The sequence below is a fragment of the Silene latifolia genome, chromosome 9 (genome assembly GCF_048544455.1).
Source record: "Silene latifolia isolate original U9 population chromosome 9, ASM4854445v1, whole genome shotgun sequence".
Lineage (NCBI taxonomy): Eukaryota > Viridiplantae > Streptophyta > Magnoliopsida > Caryophyllales > Caryophyllaceae > Silene > Silene latifolia.
In genome coordinates this window covers 1,826,086-1,847,234 of record NC_133534.1, presented here as the reverse complement: position 1 = coordinate 1,847,234, position 21,149 = coordinate 1,826,086, and the positions used below count along the sequence as shown (strand labels likewise).

General features: G+C 32.6%; 3 protein-coding genes across 3 annotated transcripts; all 3 read left to right on the top strand.

Annotated features, from left to right (window-relative positions):
- The first annotated feature begins 4,116 nt into the window (after positions 1–4,116).
- On the top strand, positions 4,117–4,506 carry LOC141599927 (zinc finger A20 and AN1 domain-containing stress-associated protein 1-like). Its single transcript, XM_074420054.1, has one exon. The coding sequence runs from the start codon at positions 4,117–4,119 to the stop codon at positions 4,504–4,506; it is 390 nt and encodes a 129-aa protein (XP_074276155.1).
- Positions 4,507–10,034: 5,528 nt separating this feature from the next.
- Positions 10,035–11,303, top strand: LOC141599925 (aspartic proteinase CDR1-like). The gene has a single exon (XM_074420051.1). It carries the CDS (start codon positions 10,035–10,037, stop codon positions 11,301–11,303), a length of 1,269 nt encoding a protein of 422 aa, XP_074276152.1.
- A 429-nt stretch (positions 11,304–11,732) lies between these two features.
- LOC141599922 (aspartic proteinase nepenthesin-1-like) lies at positions 11,733–12,796 on the top strand. The gene is made up of 2 exons (XM_074420048.1): positions 11,733–11,763; positions 12,309–12,796. The coding sequence occupies exons 1-2, from the start codon at positions 11,733–11,735 to the stop codon at positions 12,794–12,796; spliced, it is 519 nt and encodes a 172-aa protein (XP_074276149.1).
- Positions 12,797–21,149: the final 8,353 nt, after the last annotated feature.

The following is a 21,149-nucleotide window of genomic DNA, read 5'->3' as shown; positions in this document are numbered from 1 at the left end:
AGAAAAGAGGAGGGATCAATTATTATATGATAAATGGACTAAATTAACTGTGCGGGATCCAATTAGTCATCAAAAATATTCTTAAAATAAAAAGGTAATAATTGACTGAAATAACTTAAAATGGAATAGGTAAATAAATAATCGGACTGAGGGATTATTAATCAGAGACTAGTCAAAGGTAATCTTGTACTTATGTGTATATTTCCAGCTAACATAACTCATAAAACTGTCTTATTAATATGTACAAAATTTTGAGTAAGATGGTTTTATATACGGAGTATTAAAATATGCAAAAAATTTGTAAAACTATCTATTTAACTAATTATTAGTCATTCTTTGTAGTTAATTATAAATTTATTTCAGACGGTTTTAACTTAAGGAGAGGATAGTAATCACCATTTTATAATAAAATAAAAAAAGTTCTCATTTTATCGTAAAATGATTATATTTTATTTGCCATAACTTAAAACGGATACCACCCGTGGGATGATACTTGTGTTAGATTTTTCTCATACAACATATGTGTAGGGATACAAGGATGTGCTTAATTTTTGTCCGCCTTACAAGTTGAAGTCTACCCTTGACTAATTAAGGTTCTTTCTAGTTTAAATTTATGGGTTTTTCTAACCTATGTCCACTAGGCATAAGATAATAAAATAAAAAAGAAAAGAATTAATTGGTATTTTTATGGGAAATTGAAATATCCTATTAATTTTACTTTTCTTTACAATAAATACATTTATTTCTTTCCTTTTTTGTTTTTTTATCCTATGTCTAGTGGGCATAGGTTAGAAAAACCGTTAATTTATAAAGATATCTCTAAAGCATTTTGGATAACTACCATGAATTATTTTAAGAATATAAATATCTTTATTTTTAGAATAATTGAACTTTCTCTTGACACATTAATTTGCACAAAAATTAATTGAAGAAATTGCACGAGACGAGACTATGCAAGCTCAGTAAGCCTTGCTTACGACGGGTCAAATACTACTACATGGTGGCACTTCTTAGGTAACAAGTGAGGTGATTTGGTATGTATTTGACCCGTCATAAGCTTAAGACGGATAAAATACGTCTTAAATGAGAATTGGTGATGCAAGCTAAGCTACGTACCCTAAACGCAAAGGCAAACTCGTTGGGAGTGTGATATTTGAATTCTACATGCTCACAAATATTTAGGCTTTATTTGGAGCTAGAAGATGATTTTTGATGATATCCCATTTTTTTATATCTAAATTAATATTAGTAATTGATGCTCATCTGTTTTTAATTAATACTCCGTATCACCTTTATCTCAATAAAATATTTACGCTTTTATTTTTTATAAGCGATATTTTAATAAAGGGTTATGATAAATACAACTCAGTGGGTTGTATTTAAGCAACTAAAAGAGGAAATAAATAGTTAATATATGCATTAATTGCATTAATTTATGTGTAATTTACTCTCTAATTTCTAAATCAATGTCAAATATAGAAGGATATTAAATGCTTAAATACAATCCAGTGGATTGTATTTATCACTTCCCTTTAAATAAATCAAATATAACAAGCTAAACTGCTTGTAAATAGTAGATGAGTCAATGTAACACCCGCGAATTTCCCATGTTGACATTTAAAATTTATTTTTCGGTTTAATTATTTTATTTTATATTTTAAAATTATTTTATTTTATTAACTTTATTTTAAACTCGATTTTTGTAAAAGTAATATATTAAAGCGTATTTATATAAAAATATATTTTTTGCCGGATAGGATAATAATAATAATAATAATAATAATAATAATAATAATAATAATAAAGCTGCACGAATAATAATAATAATAATAATAATAATAATAATAATAATAATAATAATAATAATAATAATAATAATAATAATAATAATAATAATAATAATAATAATAATAATAATAATAATAATAATAATAGTAGTAGTAAACTTCCGTCTTAAATTATTGTAGGTTTAAGACGAAATTCCGTCTAACTAAAGACCGTCACTTTTTCACATAAGAGCCGAATATAGTCTCGACCTATCCCGCATCGACAACACATCGCTCACTTTTGTACCTAAATAAAATATCATTTCATTTTGTTGTCCCTCACTCTTTTTCCTGCGGACCAATCCCCGCGGACCCCGCCCGCGTACTCCTTTCCTCCTTTTTTCTGGAATTGTGATAATACAGCAGCAACAGTAGCAACGAAACCATCACAAAAATAAGACTTTAATACCTTGAAACAATGGGGAAATGTGAGTGAATTAAATAAATCAGTCTCACAATAAAAACCGACAAGAGTACAACAAATACAAATACGAGGACGGTTAAAAGGGAAGATGCTACGATTACACTTGGTGTATAGAATCTTCTATACACCACCATTTAAAATGTAACATGTAGAAGAATCTATTTGTAAGTAGGGAGGGAATTGTGTAGATATTTGGATGGAAAAAATTTATCATGGAGGGAAGATGAAAGAGATGGAGGAAAAATAGTTAAGAATTTTATTAATTTTGGTAATGTGAATAATAATTATATTTACTATAATTAAATAATATTATATCTTAACAAAATATCTTTCCATATCTTTTAAAAATTCACTCTAAACAATCAATTACGTAAAACTTTATCAGTTTAATTTTTCATGAAATGACATTATATAGTGTGTGTTTGGCCTAGTTTGTAAAAGTGTTTTTGGACTCAAAAACACTTTTTGGCCAAACACATGATTTTCTAAAAGTTAAACAAAAATTCTCAAAAACTAAAAATCCATATTTTTGCCCATAAAAATAGAAGCAAGTATTTGTTATTTCTGCTTTTGAAAAACACTTTTGAAAAATTAAGCTTGAAAAACAAAAACTCATTTTTGAGAATTAAGGCCAAACATGCTCATAGTCTATTTTTGAACAATAATTTTGTCAGTTTAGTTTCACATCACGAATTAATCATTTACGTTTACGGTAATCCATCAAATTAATGCTTTATTTCAATTTCTTTAGATTTTAATTAGGTGTCGGGTTTTTCGCGGTTGTTTCGTGGTGGCAAAACCGTTGATTTGGGTCATCCACGGTCGATTCTAACTGAAGGGCAACGTGATAGTCGTAACCAGGCTAGAGCCTTCGGCATGATAGGTCGTCGGCGCCGGAGATGTTAACGGCAGAGAGGTGTTCACGGAATCACGGCTGGTAGTTGAAGCTAGGCATGGATGAATGATGTTAGAGATAATGGAAAAAAAGGAAATAATTAGACAATAAAAATAATACTCTCTCCCAGTTTGAGTGTTGGTTCCCCTCTCTATTTCCACGCTAGTCGGGTGTTGGTTCCTATTTTTTTTTTTGGTAAGTTTTGTGTGGTCCAAATTCAATTCCATGTGGGGTAGAGTGTTTTGTGTAGTCCAAATTCATATCCTTAGTTTTGGTGCTCAAAAGAAAAGTAACCAACACTGAGACTAAGAGGGAGTAATATTTATCAAATTTGTTAAAAAAATTCATAATAAATTTTAAAAGTTCAAATTTCAATTTAAATTGACTCCCAAAATATATAAAAAAAAAAAAAGTTGAAAAAGATTCTATCTTAATCCTCACAGTTGCCACATGCCACGATGTTATACGCAGTGTATAACCGTAGCCTTTTCGGTATAAATACATGTTTACCTCATCAATATACTCCCTCTGTCCCGGTCATTTGTTGTCCTTTTCTATTTTGGGGTGTTTCAGTCATTTGTTGTCCTTTCTATTTTAAGAATGAACTTGATGAGTAATTTGATAATTCTCATTCAATTTGTTCCACTTGTCATTTATTTATTGGTCTTCTCATCTTTTCTTGGTCTTTGTGCCAAAACAAAAGGACAACAATTGCCGGGACGGAGGGAGTATAATTTTAGATTTCAGCTAAGAAACTTGTAGTATAGCGTAAATCACCTATTTTTGCTAGTCATGATTGAATTAGGAAAACTAACTTGTATTCCAAGAAAAGAAGTGCACCTCTATATATATACACAGCACGTCTCACACCAAAATTATCTACACATAACAAAGCGTACGTTGTCGATCATCATATATTGAACTATTTTTCAAGCGATTTAATTAATTAAATAAAGGAGAAGATGAGCAACATGAATGATCCAGCTCTATGTGCAACCGGATGCGGATTCTTTGGGAATCCAACCCAACACAATCTTTGTTCTAAGTGTTTCCGAGATTCCCTTAAGAAAGCAACTGTAAAACCAGAACAAAGTCGTACGAGCAGCAACAAAGACGACATAGTCACTAAGGTCGCGGCTAATGTGGGCCAGACAATGAAGAAGAGGTGTGGTTGTTGCAAGAAACGGATTGGGCTGACGGGTTTCGAGTGCAGGTGTGGAGAAGTGTACTGTGGGTCCCACAGGTACCCTGAGTTGCATTCTTGTCCGTTTGATTTCAAGGGAGTCCAACTTGAGTCTTTGTCCAAGACTTTGTTTTCTGCGGCTGAGTGCAAGGCTGATAAGCTTCATTACCGATTGTGATTAGTGGTTAATATCGTCTTAATCCAATTTTATTGTAATTGTTATTTGTTAGGATCAATCATTCTTTGAATTCCTAGTATATTAGATTATGACTTGAAAGTCTTGTTCTTGAAGTTTAATTCCTAGTATATTTCTTGAAACGTATTTTATGTTCAAATATTCTTTTCCTACTAAAAGGAATTGAAGCTATAAACGTATTTTGAAATATTTGATTTTATCGCTCCAACTTTCTATTATTCTATCAGATATATATCCTATTAAGTTTTCCTAATCCCAATGTAATTTTATTACCTAGATACCTACAACTATATTATTGCGTATTATTTGCTATTCAGCCTTATTATCATCACCTCACCAACAACCTACTTTACTCCTTTGATAAAATAACCTATTCTGCCGTTTCGCTTCATCCCTCGCCAGATTGTAAATTATTGAAAAAAAAATTGGATGATCATCATTAGCGTTCAACTTGCTAGCATCCCACACCAAGTTCTTATCATCTGCCTATTAATTTCATGGTTTCTAGTTATGGCTTGGTTGTACTATTGATCTAATATTAAGGTAACACGATTCTACCGATCCTAATACAGTCCTTATGACTGTTTTTTAGGTGCCAAAAAAGGAATGAAAACCTTAAATCAAGCATTAATGACATCAATTTACGCGTAATTGTGTCTTAAATTCCTAATTTAATTCCATTTTGGGAAATAATTTAGTTCTTAAATACAGTCCTAAGGGCTGTATTTATCATTACCGTTTATTTTATACTGTTAATTCATTGGGGGTTATGGGATAAAGACGAATGCGTTTGAACTGTGTGTTTATGCGTGGAAGGAGGGCTCAAGATTTAGGCGCCTTGCTTTATGATTCATAGTGGTATTGTTTGATTGTTCTGATTATTAAACGGGTTTACCGGAAAGGTAACTATGTTGGTGTAGTTGAAAAAGTATGATTGGTAATTTGAGATGGGAGAAATTATGATGGTGGACATTGTCAGTAATGAATTAGCATACCGTTGGCATGTATGTATTGTGGCCTTGAGTTGATCACAAATATTGAGACTAGGGATTTTTGGTCTTATTTTTATTGTCGTTTCCTTTGTCTTCGACTCGAGTAGCTTAGAGTTATTATCTAAGTGTTGAGCAGGTCTATTAAGAACTTTGACAATATCGATATTGAAATTGAGATGAAAATTGGTTACTGGTATTGAGTTACGAGTTATGGGGAGTTTGTGTCGAGTTATGTTTACGGTCCAGTGGGGCCATGATTATTGAGTTATATTATTATGAGTTTGAAATCGATATTGAGATGGAAAAATATTGTTTCGCGGTTTTTATCCGCAAGTTCACCCTCCCCTTATCCTTGGCTTAGGAGCGACGATGAGAATACGATACGTGGTTACATTGGTTTATTATAATTTGAGACAGATTAATGAGTGAGATGGAGTAATGAGTTGAGATTGAGTTATTTATTAGGATTAGAGTGTCTATTATATTATGGAGAAAGTTTGAGTTTGAGATTAGTTTATGGGGAGTGTTTTTATTATTCTCCGTGTTTCTTTTTATTTTTACATGTGTTTCCACGCAATAACCAAAAACTATTCTGCTTCTATTGAGGTATTATATGTTACTCAGCTTTTCGGCTGACGTGTTTTCTCCCTTCTGAGCTACTCGTCATGGGGGTAGGTCCTTTCATCTTTCGGTTTTATTTTCGATTACTTCATTTTAGATTCAAAAGGATTTTATTTCAAGTGAAGATTTTATTTAAAAGCTTTGTAAAAGTTTTTAAATATAATTCATTTTGTAATAAGAGACTTTGTATATTAATTATAATATCCCGTATTTTGGCCAGTTTTGTATGTAAATGTAAGTTTTAAATTAACCAAAAATATGGGGTGTTACAACTTACAAAGACTTACTGAGCTTACATAGTTTCGTGCAATTTTTTCAATTAATTTTTGTGCAAATTAATATGTCAAGAGAAAGTTCAATTATTCTAAAAATAAAGATATTTATATTCTTAAAATAATTCATGTTAATTATCCAAAATGCATTAGAGATATCCTTATAAATTAAAACTAATACAAAATCTCATTGAAGACGGCGATATTCGTCACAAGCTTGTGACGGATATCATTTTCTCTCACAAAATACCACAAATTCTTATTTGTGACGGCACCTATCCGTCACTCTGGAGTGACGGATACCATTTTACCTCACAAAGTACCCACTTTTTCTCTCTCTGCAACACTATTCATGTGGTCCCCTTTCTCCACTAACCCATTTTGTTACCATTTTTACTCACAAAATATCCGCCACAAATGGTAACCCGTCACAAGGGAGACCAATTGCACAAAATACCCATAAGAGGTGAGTGGGGAAGCACATGGGGAATGCCCCACCTTGTCTTCTCTCCTTTTTTATGAGAGGTCTTTAATTTATGACGGAATTAGCCCGTCACAAACAAGACGCTTTGTAAAACTAGAAAGACCTTAATTAGTCAAGGGGTAGACTTCAACTTGTAAGCCGGACAAAAATTAGGCACATTCCTAGTATCCTACACATATGTTGCCTAAGAAATGTCACCATATAGTAGTATTTGACCGGATTTAAGCAAGATTTACTGAGCTTACATAGTCCGTTTCGTGCAATTTCTTCAATTAATTTTTGTGCAAATTAATATGTCAAGAGAAAGTTCAATTATTCTAAAATTAAAGATATTTATACTTAAAATAATTCATGGTAGTTATCCAAAATGCATTAGAGATATCCTTATAAATTAAAATTAACACAAAATCTCACTGAAAACGGCGATATCCGTCACAAGTTTGTGACGGATATTATTTTCTCTCACAAAATGCCCATAAGAAGTGAGTGGGGAAACACATGAGGAATGCTCCACCTTATCCCCTCTTTTTTTTTTGTAAAAGGTTTTCAGCTTGTGACAGAATTAACCCGTCACAAGCAAAACAATTTGTAAAACTAGAAAGACCTTAATTAGTCAAGGGGTAGACTTCAACTTGCAAGGCGGAGGCGGACAAAAATTAGGCACATTCCTAGTATCCTACACATGTTGTGTGAGAAAAATCTAACACAAGTGTCATCTCATACAGGTGGTATCCGTCTTAGTTTTGATAAATAAAATATAATTATTTTACGTTAAAATGAGAATATTTTCTGGTAAAATATTATCACCAATTTAGTGTTAAAAAGTTATAATTTTATAATTTTTTATCATTATTAAATAATCACTTTTTATTTTATTATAAAATGGTGATATTATCTTCTCCTTAAATTAAGACGAAACAGATACATACCAAATCACCACACTTGTTGCCTAAGAAATGTCACCGTATAGTAGTATTTGACCCGACTTAAGCAAGACTTACTGAGCTTACATAGTTTCGTCTCATGCAATTTCTTCAATTAATTTTTGTGCAAATTAATATGTCAAGAGAAAGTTCAATTATTCTAAAATTAAAGATATTTATATTCTTAAAATAATTCATGGTAGTTATCCAAAATGCATTAGAGATATCCTTATAAATTAAAACTAGCACAAAATCTCATTGAAGATTGCGATATCTGTCAGAAGCTTGTGACGGATATCATTTCCTCTAACAAAATGCTCATAAGAGGTGAGTGGGGAAGCACATGGGAATATAAATGCCCCACCTTATCTCCTCTCCCTTTTTGTAAAAGGTCTTCAATTTATGACAGAATTAACTCGTCACGGGCAAAACACTTTGTAAACCTAGAAAGACCTTAATTAGTCAAGGGGTAGAGTGGTAGACTTCAACTTGTAAGGCGGAGGCGGACAAAAATTAGGCACATTCCTAGTATCTTACACATACGTTGTGTGAGAAAAATCTAACACAATTACACAAGTGTCATCTCAGGTGGTATCCGTCTTAAATTTCATAAATAATATAATCATTTTCTGATAAAACGAGAACATTTTCTAGTAAAATATTATCACCAATTTAGTGTTAAAAAGTAATATTTTTTTATCATTATTAAATAATCACATTTTTATTTTATTATAAAATGGTGATATTATCCTCTCCTCAAATTAAAACCATCTGAAATAAATTTGTAATTAACTACAAACAATGACTAGTAGTTAGTTAAAAATAGACACTTTTACAAATTTTTTGCATATTTTAATACTCTGTACATAAAACCATCTTATTCAAAATTTTGTACATATTAATAAGACAGTTTTATGAGTCATGTTAGCTGGAAATATACACATAAGTACAAGATTACCTTCGACTAGTCTCTGATTAATAATCCCTCAGTCCGATTATTTATTTGCAAATTTCATTTTAAGTTATTCAGTCGGTTGTTTACCTTTTTATTTTAGGGATGTTTTTGATGACTAATTGGATCCGGCACAATTAATTTGGTCCACTTATCATATTATAATTGACCCCTCCTCTTTTCTTGATCTTTATGTTAAAAGAGTAGAGATCACTTGTCCCACTTTTATGTCCCATCTTGCCTCATTCCTTAAGATCTTGACACATCACGCTTAAAATAATAAAAATTGTAATATTATATCTCCTAATGCTAATGTGTCATTAGGAGAAGTAATGGGACACACGATGAGACATAAAATGGGAGTTAGAGGTGGCAAATAATGACACGACACGAAAAAACGACACGAACCCGACACGAAATTAACGGGTTTGGGTTGAGACTTAATGACCCATTTATGTAAGTGGGTCGACACGAACACGACACGATATTTAATTGGGTTGGGTTACGGTTGACCTCTCTAAACACGAACCCGACACGAATGACCTATTTACTAAATTAATCCTAATTTTTCTTGAACCTCCATCACATAAATATACTTAAACTTTCAAAATATGGACGTGACACGAAAACACGACACGAACCCGACACGAAATTAACGGGTTAGGGTTGAGGCCTTATGACCCATTTATGTAAATGGGTCGACACAAACACGATACTAGATTTAATTGGGTCGGGTTTGGATTTGAGTGATTGTGACCCGTTTACATGTGACTCGAACACGAACCCGACATAACCCGATCTGTTTGCCAGGTCTAAATGGGACAGAGGATCTGCTGTGATGTTAAAACCGAAGACTATAAATGACTTGAAATTTGGCAAGTCTTGAAACAATTTAACTTGTTGAACGGTCTACTACGTACAATGTTAACTGTAATGGAAGGACTAGTAGTAATCTAAAATACATAGACAAAGACTTGGAATTTCGAAAGTCTTGAAACTATTTAACTTGTTGAACGGTCTATTATTATTTACTTGTTTATTTTGTCATTTTATTTGATTTTTTTCCATCACAATAATTAGATGGTTTGCACTATATAAACCATCATAGTATCTCTTAATTACACCACAATTATAAATTTATAATCACAAATTTCTCTTTTATTTATTAGTTTTTAATAATTAATCATCATGCATGCTATGGTTAACTATATTTTGTTCATGGCATTAGTAATACTTCCACTCTTTCAATTGTTTCCTAGCTCTAAGATGGTTAATGCTAGAAAATTGACAACCAAAAATGAAAAATTTTCGGTCGATCTCATTCGTCGTAATTCCTCTAAAATCACCTTACGAGGAGGCGACCAAGGGAGGCTCTCCCTTGGCTCGATCTCTCACCACCACCAGATAACGCTATCTTCTAAATTCTACGACCTTAAAACTATCCTAGATAATAACCCGCGCGATGGAGGAGTATTTTACGACAAAACTACTGTCCAAAGTGTTGTAATCCCCGATGGAGGGGAATTCGACATGAAAATATCAATAGGTACTCCCCCAGTAGAATTCACAGCAATCGCTGACACAGGGAGCGACCTGATCTGGGTCCAGTGCTCCCCGTGTCAGCGTTGCATAGGGGAACAACCCCATTTATTCGACCCAACACAATCCTCGACCGATAATATAATTGCATGCACCTCTCAATTATGTGATGCTAACCAATTCGGCTTGTCTCAAGCGGGTTGTTCACAAAATGACAATTCATGTATTTATGCATATGGTTATGGAGATGGGACTCAGACTACGGGCGTGTTGAGCACGGATACCGTTACTTTCCCTACAACTTCTATATCCGACGTAGTGTTCGGGTGTGGGTATATCCAGGAAGGTAGTTTGGATCCCAATGGGGATGGACTAGTCGGGTTAGGAGGCGGGCCTTTGTCATTAGTGTCACAACTCGGCCCAAATATCAACTACAAATTTTCTTACTGTTTAACCCCTGAAGATTCAGGGGTTACCAGTAAGTTGAATTTTGGGATTGATGTGACGGGTCCAGGAGTTATATCAACTCCTTTTGCCGAACAAGATACCCCACCTACACTTTACACTGTTAGTCTAGATAGTATTAGTATCGGGGACACTTCTGTCCCCGTTACTAATACTATAATTGTAGACTCTGGTACACGTTTTACAATGTTACCCTCAGATATCTACGAGGAGATTAAGAACGCCGTTGAGGCAAGTATTGAGCTCGCCCCGGTAAATGGCCCAAACCAGAAGTTCGATCCTTGCTATGAGACTGACTCATTGGACGGGTTAAATTTCCCGGGTATGGTGTTCCATTTTAGTGGTGGCGATGTTATGCTTAAGGCCGAAAATAGTTTCATTGCCGGGGACGGGTTGGCTTGTTTTGCAATGATACCTACAGATAGTCCTACTTTCATATTTGGGAATATTGCTCAAACAAACTTTCATATTGGGTATGATTTGCAAGCACAACAAGTCTCTTTTGCTCCAGCTGATTGCACCCAGTTTTGATACATTACAAAGTTTCATTACTCCTATTGTGTACGAAATAAGCGTACTTTTTATAAATGTAATAGGCGAAAGTCTTTAAGATATTGTTGCAATTATATTATCATCACATGTATTACAATGCGTGTATAATTATCGTTCTGTTTAAATCCATTATGTATCAACTGTAAAAAAAACCTAAAAATTTCATACTAATATATTTGTCTTGTTAGAGTTGTTAATTAATTACTAGATTTGATATATAAAAAGTGCTAGTTATTAATTAGCCAATGCATTTTTCTTCGTTATTTTGTTCCCGACCAATAATATTTTTCTTTTAACAAGTTCGAAAAGAGTGACGTTACTCTTGAAGATTGAAGATCGAAGAAGGAGGAATTCGAATGGTTCTCCGTTTTTATATTTGGCAAACTCATGAAATTTCGATAAATTACCATGGGTTTGATGGGGATGTTAGGAGATTACGGTATATTGTGATATACCGTAATCAGAATAATATCGATATTATGCAATAAGTTAATCATGTTCACCATTGTTAAAAGATATTATTATTATTATGTTCAGATCTTAGATGTACTATAAAATGCAAACCATCGTAATGGTTAGAGACACGAACAAACTATCAATAATACGATAATCGCTTTATGAATTCCTCCCCTCTCCGATTCTAATAGCGTGCTACCCGAGAGGCCGAGAGTAAGAGGATCATAATGCCAATTTAAATAAATCAAATATAGCAAGTTACGGGGACGGGACCAATACTACGGGCGTGTTAAGCACGGATACCGTTACATTCGCTTCAACGTCTATACCGGACGTTACATTCGGGTGTGGGTATAACCAATAAGGTTTTTTAGATCCCCTTGGGGATGGAATAGTCGGGTTAGGAGGCGGGCCTTTGTCATTTGTGTCACAACTTGGCTCGAATATCAATTACAAATTTTCTTACTGTTTAACCCCCCCAATCATCGGGGGTAAACAGTAAATTCAATTTCGGGCTTGATGTGACAGATCCAGGAGTTATATCAACTCCTTTAGCCCAAGAGGACACCCCACCTACATATTACCGTGTAACCCAAGATAGTATTAGTATCGGGAACAGTTCTGTCCCCGTTACTAATACTACAATTTTAGACTCTGGTACAACTTTGACATATTTACCCTCAGATGTCTATGAAGGAATTAATTCCGCCGTGAAGGCCAGTATAGGACTCACCCCGATAAATAACTCAAGCCTGGTGTACGATCCATGTTATGAGATCGACTCATTGGACGAGTTAAATTTCCCGGGTATGGTGTTCCATTTTAGTGGAGGCGATGTTGTGCTTAATGCCGAAAATAGTTTCTTTCCGGACGACGGGTTGGCTTGTTTGGCAATGGTAGCTACATATACTCCTCCTTTCATATTTGGGAATATTGCTCAAACAAACTTTCATATTGGGTATGATTTGCAAGCACAACAAGTCTCTTTTGCTCCAACAGATTGCACCACGTTTTGATATAATACAAGTTTTTTTATTAATCCTTTTGTATACGGAGTACGAGTATATACTTTATAATGTAATAGGCGAAAGTCTTTAAGATATTGTTATAGTAATAGTATCATTGCATGTACTACCATCAGTGGTGGAGCCAGAGAGGGGCTAGCAGGGGCGGTCGCGCCCGCTGGAGTTTGAAAATTTCGAAATTTTTAGTTAAAATTTTCGAATTTTTTTGAGACCCCCTTATATTACAATTAGTAGATTACACAACCAGTTGTATACGGTTGTATGGTGTAGAATCCGAGCTCTTTACTAAAGTTTTCGAGTTTTGTTAAAAAGAATCTGAGCTATCCTTTAAAGTTTTTGAACTCACACACTTGAACATAAAAAAAATGAACTCTTACAAAACTCAATAAAATTGCATATAAGCTCGGATTAATGTATAGGTTTGTACAATCCTTATTATACAACTAGTTGGATAGTAATATTTGTGCTTATATTATTACCGTTTCGCCCCCGCTGAAAATTTTCGCCCCCGCTGACTTACATTCCTGGCTCCGCCACTGACTACCATGCAATCCATGCATGTATATTACGTCGAAATACAATTGTTGTCTTTAGGAAATCCATTTATTATGTATCACCTATAAAAAGCCCTAAAAATTTCAAATTAATTTAAAATTCTTGTTAAAGTTGCGAAGACTTCTTTATCTATTTCGGAGTATTTTATTTAGGAAAATCAAATTGAGTAAAGCTAATAAATTGCATGTAAATAGGAAATAAATCAACGTGAATAAATAAACGGTGATAACGGCTCAAAAAAAATGACACGAGTACAACAAAAACGAGGACATTTAAGAAGTTCTCCTTTGTTTTAATCATTTTATTAAAATACCGCTTATAAAAAATAAAAGCGTAAATATTTTATTGAGAAAAAGGTGATACGGGTTTGTTGTTTAGATTGTTGTAACAAAATGTGTTAATAGTGGTTGCTTTGTAATCGAAGTATCTATCGAGAGTATCTAACATATAGCAATAATAAAGTTGTATCTATCGAGAGTATCTAAATATGACAATAATAAAAATACCACAATAACTCCTCGATAATTTAAAAGCATAACAAAAGTAGACAAATTTGAAAGAAAAAAAAATAATGCAGTTCAAACATCTATAAATCTTATTAAAAGGCTAAGCTAAAATGCAAAATTAAAGCCACGTAGACAATGCCATGTTGGATTAGAAAATGCCACGTACTCTCAAAACGACGTTTCATTTTTCACCAAAAAAACCCATGTCATCAGCTCAACACAATTACCCCGCCTCTCATCAGTCTTCATACCCACAACGAAATACACGGTGGTTACTCTTATTTCGTGAAGCCACATAAACCACCTACCTACCCAACCTTCACAATATGGTTTCCCCATATTCTCCCCTTCATACGACTGCCGGAGATGGCCGGTTTCCCGAACCCTTTGGCGTAGTCCAATACCGATTCTACTGCTAGGCCCATGGCCACCGTCATGGTTTAGCGTCAGCTCCTTGTGTGAGGCGTTGGTGGCGGCTCCGGTTTATGTTTCGCCTCTTGGTGAAGGCCTGTTATTGCTTTAATTGTCTTACAACTTTTCAATCCCCACTTCTTACGGTTACTAAATCATTCATTGATGACAATTAATTGTCATTTGTTTGCCTACCCATACAAGGTTGTCTTAATTGAAGCCGGTCATTCTTAGCTTTGATCTACCCTATAATTTTAAATTGGCCAACAAGCTAACGCTCTTTGAAATAAATTTATAACTTGATAAAGTGTCATTAATTAATTTTAGTTATAATATGTATCATGTTCTTATGATCTTATGAGTAATCACCTGAAATTTATACTCCCTCCAATTCGCCATTTTCTTCCCTATTTCCTAAAACGGTTATTCAGGTTTTCTTCCCCTTTCTATTTTTGGTAACTTTTTACTCTTATTTTATTCATACCTCTCTCCTATTACCCCACCCACCCAACTCTTTTAATCCTATTTTATTTCTTACTTTAATATTGGTGGCCCACAATTCATTATTTAACTCTTAATTATTCATCCTTCTCTCCTATTATCAAACCCCACCCAACTTTTTATCAATATAATACTTCATTTCTTAATCCTTGTGCCCAAACTAAAGAGGAAGAAAATAGAGGATTGGAGGGAGTATTAGTTTAGCTTTACAAAAATTAAAGTTATATGATTGCTAACGAGTCCAAGATACTAAACCCATCATACTCATTGCACCAGTATAAATTGTCCGGATCACTTATTAAATTCATGGTGACAAGTAACATTAATTCATCCCACTTAAATTGTTAATGAATTATGATTTATGAAGTATGATGCCTAAACATATTGACTATTTGTGCTGAGTTCAAGTGTATCTCTTTGTGTTGTTAACAGTTAACACAATGGTAAAGTTTTGTACATTCAAGTATTCAACCTCACTATTTTGGCACTTTGGGAGAGGTATAAAGGCATTGGGGTAATGTTGGTTCATAAATGTAGGAGACTTTGAGAAGGATGTTAATCCCGGTGTAACTTCGAAGTCGGATAAGCAAGACATATATGAACAGTTTTCCATTTTGCAAGAAGCATTTTAAAGGCCCGTGCATTGCACGGGTTACAAACTACTCCCTCCGGCTTGCTGTTTTCTTCCCATTTCATTATAATACTCCTCACATATATTAGAGAAACGGGAAGAAAATTAAAAGCCAGAGGGAGTAGTTGTTATTAAAAATGATATTAAAAATAATGGCTACGTTTTGTGTGAACGTATATTTATGCTCTCACATTTGAATTATATTTGCGAGTAGGAGATTCTAAATGGCAATAAAAAATATGCAATGTTTTAAAAGTTCTTATATTTGAATTAGGGTTTTTTTTGTCAAAAATTACCTTGTATTTGATTATTTGGAGGTATTTGTAAAAAAAACTACCTTATACAGTATTATTTTATTTTTTTTAATCAACTACTTTTGTTTTCATTGCTTTTTTTATCAATTAACTACGTTAAGAGTCTAGACATATTTGGTTAGTTTTCCAGCTTTACCTTATTACATATGACTCTTTTATGTTTTAATCTTACTTAGCCCCGATTTTGGGATGTCATGATGTACTTATTACACTTAACTTTTAGTAAATGTTCGTAGTTATTATTGAAATATGGAAACATAAATCTTGTTTATATGAAGTTAAATTGTAGTTTGGATGCGGTTGGTCATTGTTGTTTGATGTTAACAAAGTCATGTCGCCATGAGAAATAGGTTAGTATCGCTAAATACCCTTAAATATAAGGTCTTTTAATCAAACGTATAAAATTCAATCGAAATGAAACAATATTATTTTATAGTTGGTTGTTATTATGTTGGTTGACCCATTGACTCTAAGTAACCTTCTCAAAAGATGACCCGGCCAAAAATCATACTGAAACTCGCTTAAAAATAATCCGCTCTTCTCAACCCGATCCGATAGTAATTTGCACATTTAGGGTTAGAACCCGTTCAACACGTGAGTTAACCCGAAAATAGATAAATGTATTAAAAATTTGTATTTAAACCTAATAAAACTGATATAAAATGAAAAATAATCTAAATTTTTGAAAAATTGATTTGAAATATAATGACACACGTGTAACATTGACCAATCACATACTTAGTTTAGCTTTTCAATTTGACTATAGATATATTTATATATATATATATATATATATATATATATATATATATATATATATATATATATATATATATATATATATATATATATATATATATTTATAGTCCGACTATATATATTTATAAACTCGTATGACCTTATACGTCTTCTAACCCGACTTTTATAACCTTATATGAGGCGATAGCTAATAAATAACACCTACGGAATATATATATATATACATACATCATAATAAACAAACAATATGTCTTCCTTGAAACGGATATATACATCCTAAGAATAAAATGGGTCAAATAACACCCCGTGCCTCTGACCGCCCCCGTTCTGCCCCACCTGCGATTACCACCCCCCATGATGCCTTTAGCTACCCTTTGAGCTGGGCCCCTCCGCCGCTTGGTTGGTTTAAAACCAACGTTGACGCGGCATTTTCTCCCTCTTCTAACCTTGCTAGTTTGGGGTGTGTTACTAGAGACTGTGATGGTTCCTGGGTTCTTGGTTGGTCCAACCGCATCCTTGCCCCTAACCCTTTCCTTTGTGAGGTCCTCGCCATCCGTGATGGGATTCGCCGTTCTAGAGTCCATGTGAATAACGTTCTGATTGCCTCTAACTGTCTTGATGCGGTTACCTCTATTTTGCGCCCCTCTGCCCCTTGTGGTCCGTGTACTAACGTTATTCTTGAGTGTAGGGACCTCTTGCAGGACTCTCCCCATTTGAAGCTTGTATTTGAGAAGAGATCGGCCAACCGTGTTGCGGATGCCATTGCCCACATTGCCATTCGTGACACTAGTTCTTCTTTAGGTTGTTTTGAGTGGGATTTCCCTCCTCCTCTTGTATTTCATCTTTGTACTTTAGACTCTGTTTTGACCTGCGTGCCTCTCTCCCCCGACCCGCCCCCGTGATGTAAACTTTAACTCTTTTTCTGTCTTTTATTTAATCTTGTTCCTTTCGTCCAAAAAAAAAAAAAAAAACACCCCGCTTTCATAGATGAGACAAATCTTTTGATAATTTTAATTCATTCTGTTTTTGTCTTATGTAGGATACGTGACCCGTCTTAAGGTGAGAACGGACATATCCAATGTTAAATGATAATTTGTAATAAACAATTAGACACCGAGCTATTTAAGCAAAATAAATCACTTAAACAATGGGTTAGTAAACTAAGAGTAGTTTGGGCTAAATTTGCATGACCGATATTTACCAGCCCTTTCACCATTTTAAACCCTAAACCCACCTTTAAAGGAAAATTATATATACAGCCGCCCTAAGGGCTGCATTTAAGGTAACTAAAAAGGAAAGAAAAACTTAAATTAAGCATTAATGACATCAATTTACGCGTAATTGTGTCATAAATTCCTAATTTAATTCCATTTTGGGAAGTAATTTAGTTCTTAAATACAACCCTTAGGACTGTATTTATCATTACCGTAATATTAACCCCAAAAAACACACATTTATTTAAGAGATTTATCATATCACTCATACATACTCTCCGTCAGTCCCTCACCCTCTCCAATGCCCTTCATTTCAATCTTTATCAACATATTCATCATTCCATTTTCTCTCTTTTAATTCAGTTCACTATAAAATGATTTTTCCCATATTATTAGCCAAGTCTGTTAATGTCAAGGTATTGCTTCATTTAAAAAAGATTCAGCATTTTGTCCAGATTTAATATTTTTTATAAGTATATTTTCATTTTCATTCTATTTTCTAGTTTTACATAAGATCTTCGTAAAGCAAGTCAAGCACATGCAAAGTGTATTTTTTCGTTTTAAAAAAGAATGTCAAATTCCTAGATAATTAATTTTTTTTCAATGGAAGTTTGAGTTTATGTTGTATTGTAAATTTGTAAACAATCTACTGGATAACTATTAATTAGTACTTTGTCAAATTTAAAATAAATATATATAATGATATTATAGTGTATTTATTTTTATGTACGATATATATTAAAATTGTAGATTGTATTTTTCAGTTTGTGATTTTGTTAATTCAATATCATAATCATTTTAACAATAAAAATTACTATTAATTACTCTGTATTTTTTAAGCTAATTAATGGGCAATTCACATCAAGCACATATCTGACTAATTTATCGAATTGATCATAATTGTTCAAAAAAAAAAGATTGACTTGGTATATAAAAATGTTCAGTGAACGAAACTTGTATATTTAATGTTTCTACTTTTAATGTTTATGTCATATTATTCATGATGGTGTAGCATTTGTAATTGAACAATTTTATATACGGCATTATGAAGAGTTGAACAATTAAGAGGAGTATGAAAGAAAGTTGTTGCAATTAAATCCTTCATAGAACGTGGTTGTTCCTTTAATAAAGAGGATGAGCATCACCCTTAAACTAAAAGAATTAAGAAAACTGAAAATTTTCCCGTCTAAATGCTTTTAACTAGAAATTGGGCCTAACTTTATCTAGATATGTGTTGGACCGAATATATGGTTTTTACGTGTCAAAGTATCTTATCAAACACAGCAGCTTTTATAGTTGGGCCAAATTTATTTTATTCATTATTATCTCATTAGTCAAATATATGTATTTTAAATGTCGTAAATTTTCTATTTAAAACATATGCAGATTTTACTCATATTATTAAAATCAGTGTGTGCTTTTCACTTTTTTTATTCTTTAAAATTTTTACTCCGTATATTGTACGGAGTAACAAAAATTACAAAAATAGTTATATGTTTCAAATGCGTAAAAATAAGCATAAGTTTTTGTAATTAAACTAACAATCTTCTTTTTTTAATCATAAACTTATTCCGAGTAAAAATGTAAAATTCGTTCTATTTTAATTCTTAGTATTTTTACACATTAACAATTGTAGATAATTACAAATATAATTCAAAGTTCATTTATATATTATTATTATTAGCTCTAATTGTTAAGTTCTCTACACATGACATTCTAAAATACCGTGCATTCGCACGAGCTCTATACTAGTCAATTACTAATATTAATCTAGATATAAAAAACGGGATATCCTCAAAAATCATCTTCTAGCTCCAAATAAAGCCTAAATATTTGTGAGCATGTAGAATTCAAATATCACACTCCTAACGAGTTTGCCTTAGCGTTTAGGGTACGTAGTTTAGCTTGCATCATGACAAATTCTTATTTAAGACGAACTTTATCCGTCTTAAGTTTTAGACGGGTCAAATACATACCAAATCACCATACTTGTTGCCTAGCTAAGAAATACCAGCATATGGTAGTATTTGACTCAAATTATTTGACCCGTCTAAAAATTGCACGAGACGAGACTATGCAAACTCAATAAATCTTGCTTAAGACGGGTCAGATAACTTGCATAGTCTCGTCTCGTGCAATTTCTTCAATTAATTTTTGTGCAAATTATAATATGTCAAAAGAAAGTTCAATTATTCTAAAAACAAAGATATTTATATTCTTAAAATAATTCATGGTGGTTATCCAAAATATGCATTAGAGATCCCCTCAAAAAAATATGCATTAGAGATATCTTCTCCCTACTACTAAGAGAATAAAAATTCTCTTAGTTTTCCCTCTAAAAAGCATCTAGCTAAATAAGGTAATAAATAACATTTTCTTTCATTACATTATTATCTTTTCAATAAATATATTCTTATAAATAAACTCTAATTTTTTAAATAAATTCATAATTATATTTTTTTCATTAAAATAAAATAAAATTGATATTAAATTATAAAGTATAAGTTTCTAAATTTTTCAGTAATGCAATAATTATTACTGTAGAGAATAACTTGACACATGCTTACTATTAGCTTCGTGACAAAAAACATTCACTAAAAAAAATTCACAACTTAAATAAAATTTTTTATTAGTTTTCCATTTTAATTTTTTTTGTTTCATATCAAAATACAATGGAGTGAACTGATAAATATTAATGAGGTGCAAAATTTAAAAGTATAAATCTTCCTATGTACTAAGAGAATACAACTTCTCTAAAATTTTCTCCATAGTGCTGAAACTTATATATGGAAACAAATTAGATTTTCATTTATTAAATTAATTTTCCATTTAAAACAATCTATACATAAAAATTGTATCTCCTATTACTAACTTCGTGACGAAAAAGTTTTTTTTAAAAAATTTGATGTCGTTAAAATATTTTCATAAAAAACACAATTCATGGAATTATTCAATTCTTTTGATTAATTTTAATATTAGTTATTTTTTATAAAAATTCGCGAGATATAAATCTAAAATCTATAATTAACACACTGAAAATTAAAAGGCCTATATTTACCGCGCATTTGCGCGGGATCTACACTAGTTAGAGCAAGTCCAATGGTGTAGCTTAGGGACTTGCTTGCAATTTCTTAAAATTACAAGTTAGTTGCTACACCATTGGAGATGACTATTTAGAATGGCTAGGCTTAAGCTAGTAGCTTCATTAAGCTACTTGCTTACATGGGCCCACAATTACCAAGCAACCAATAGAAAATTAGCTCCAATAATTTTTGATTTATTCTTATTATTTGATTTATATTATCATGCTAATATAAATGTAGCTAAACCATTGGAATAGTTTAGTAGCTTAGAAGAATGGTAGCTTAGGAGATGATGTGGATTTGTCAAGCTAGAAGATTGTTGCTTACCATTGGACTTGCTCTTATAAATTAAAACTAGAAAGACCTTAAT

Bases quoted from the DNA above. Each gene is read 5' to 3' on its own strand.
- LOC141599927 (XM_074420054.1), top strand. From the start codon at position 4,117: ATGAATGATCCAGCTCTATGTGCAACCGGATGCGGATTCTTTGGGAAT.
- LOC141599925 (XM_074420051.1), top strand. From the start codon at position 10,035: ATGGTTAATGCTAGAAAATTGACAACCAAAAATGAAAAATTTTCGGTC.
- LOC141599922 (XM_074420048.1), top strand. From the start codon at position 11,733: ATGGGTTTGATGGGGATGTTAGGAGATTACG. The intron at 11,764-12,308 runs GTATATTGTGAT...TTGATGTGACAG, and splicing joins GGGGATGTTAGGAGATTACG to ATCCAGGAGTTATATCAACT.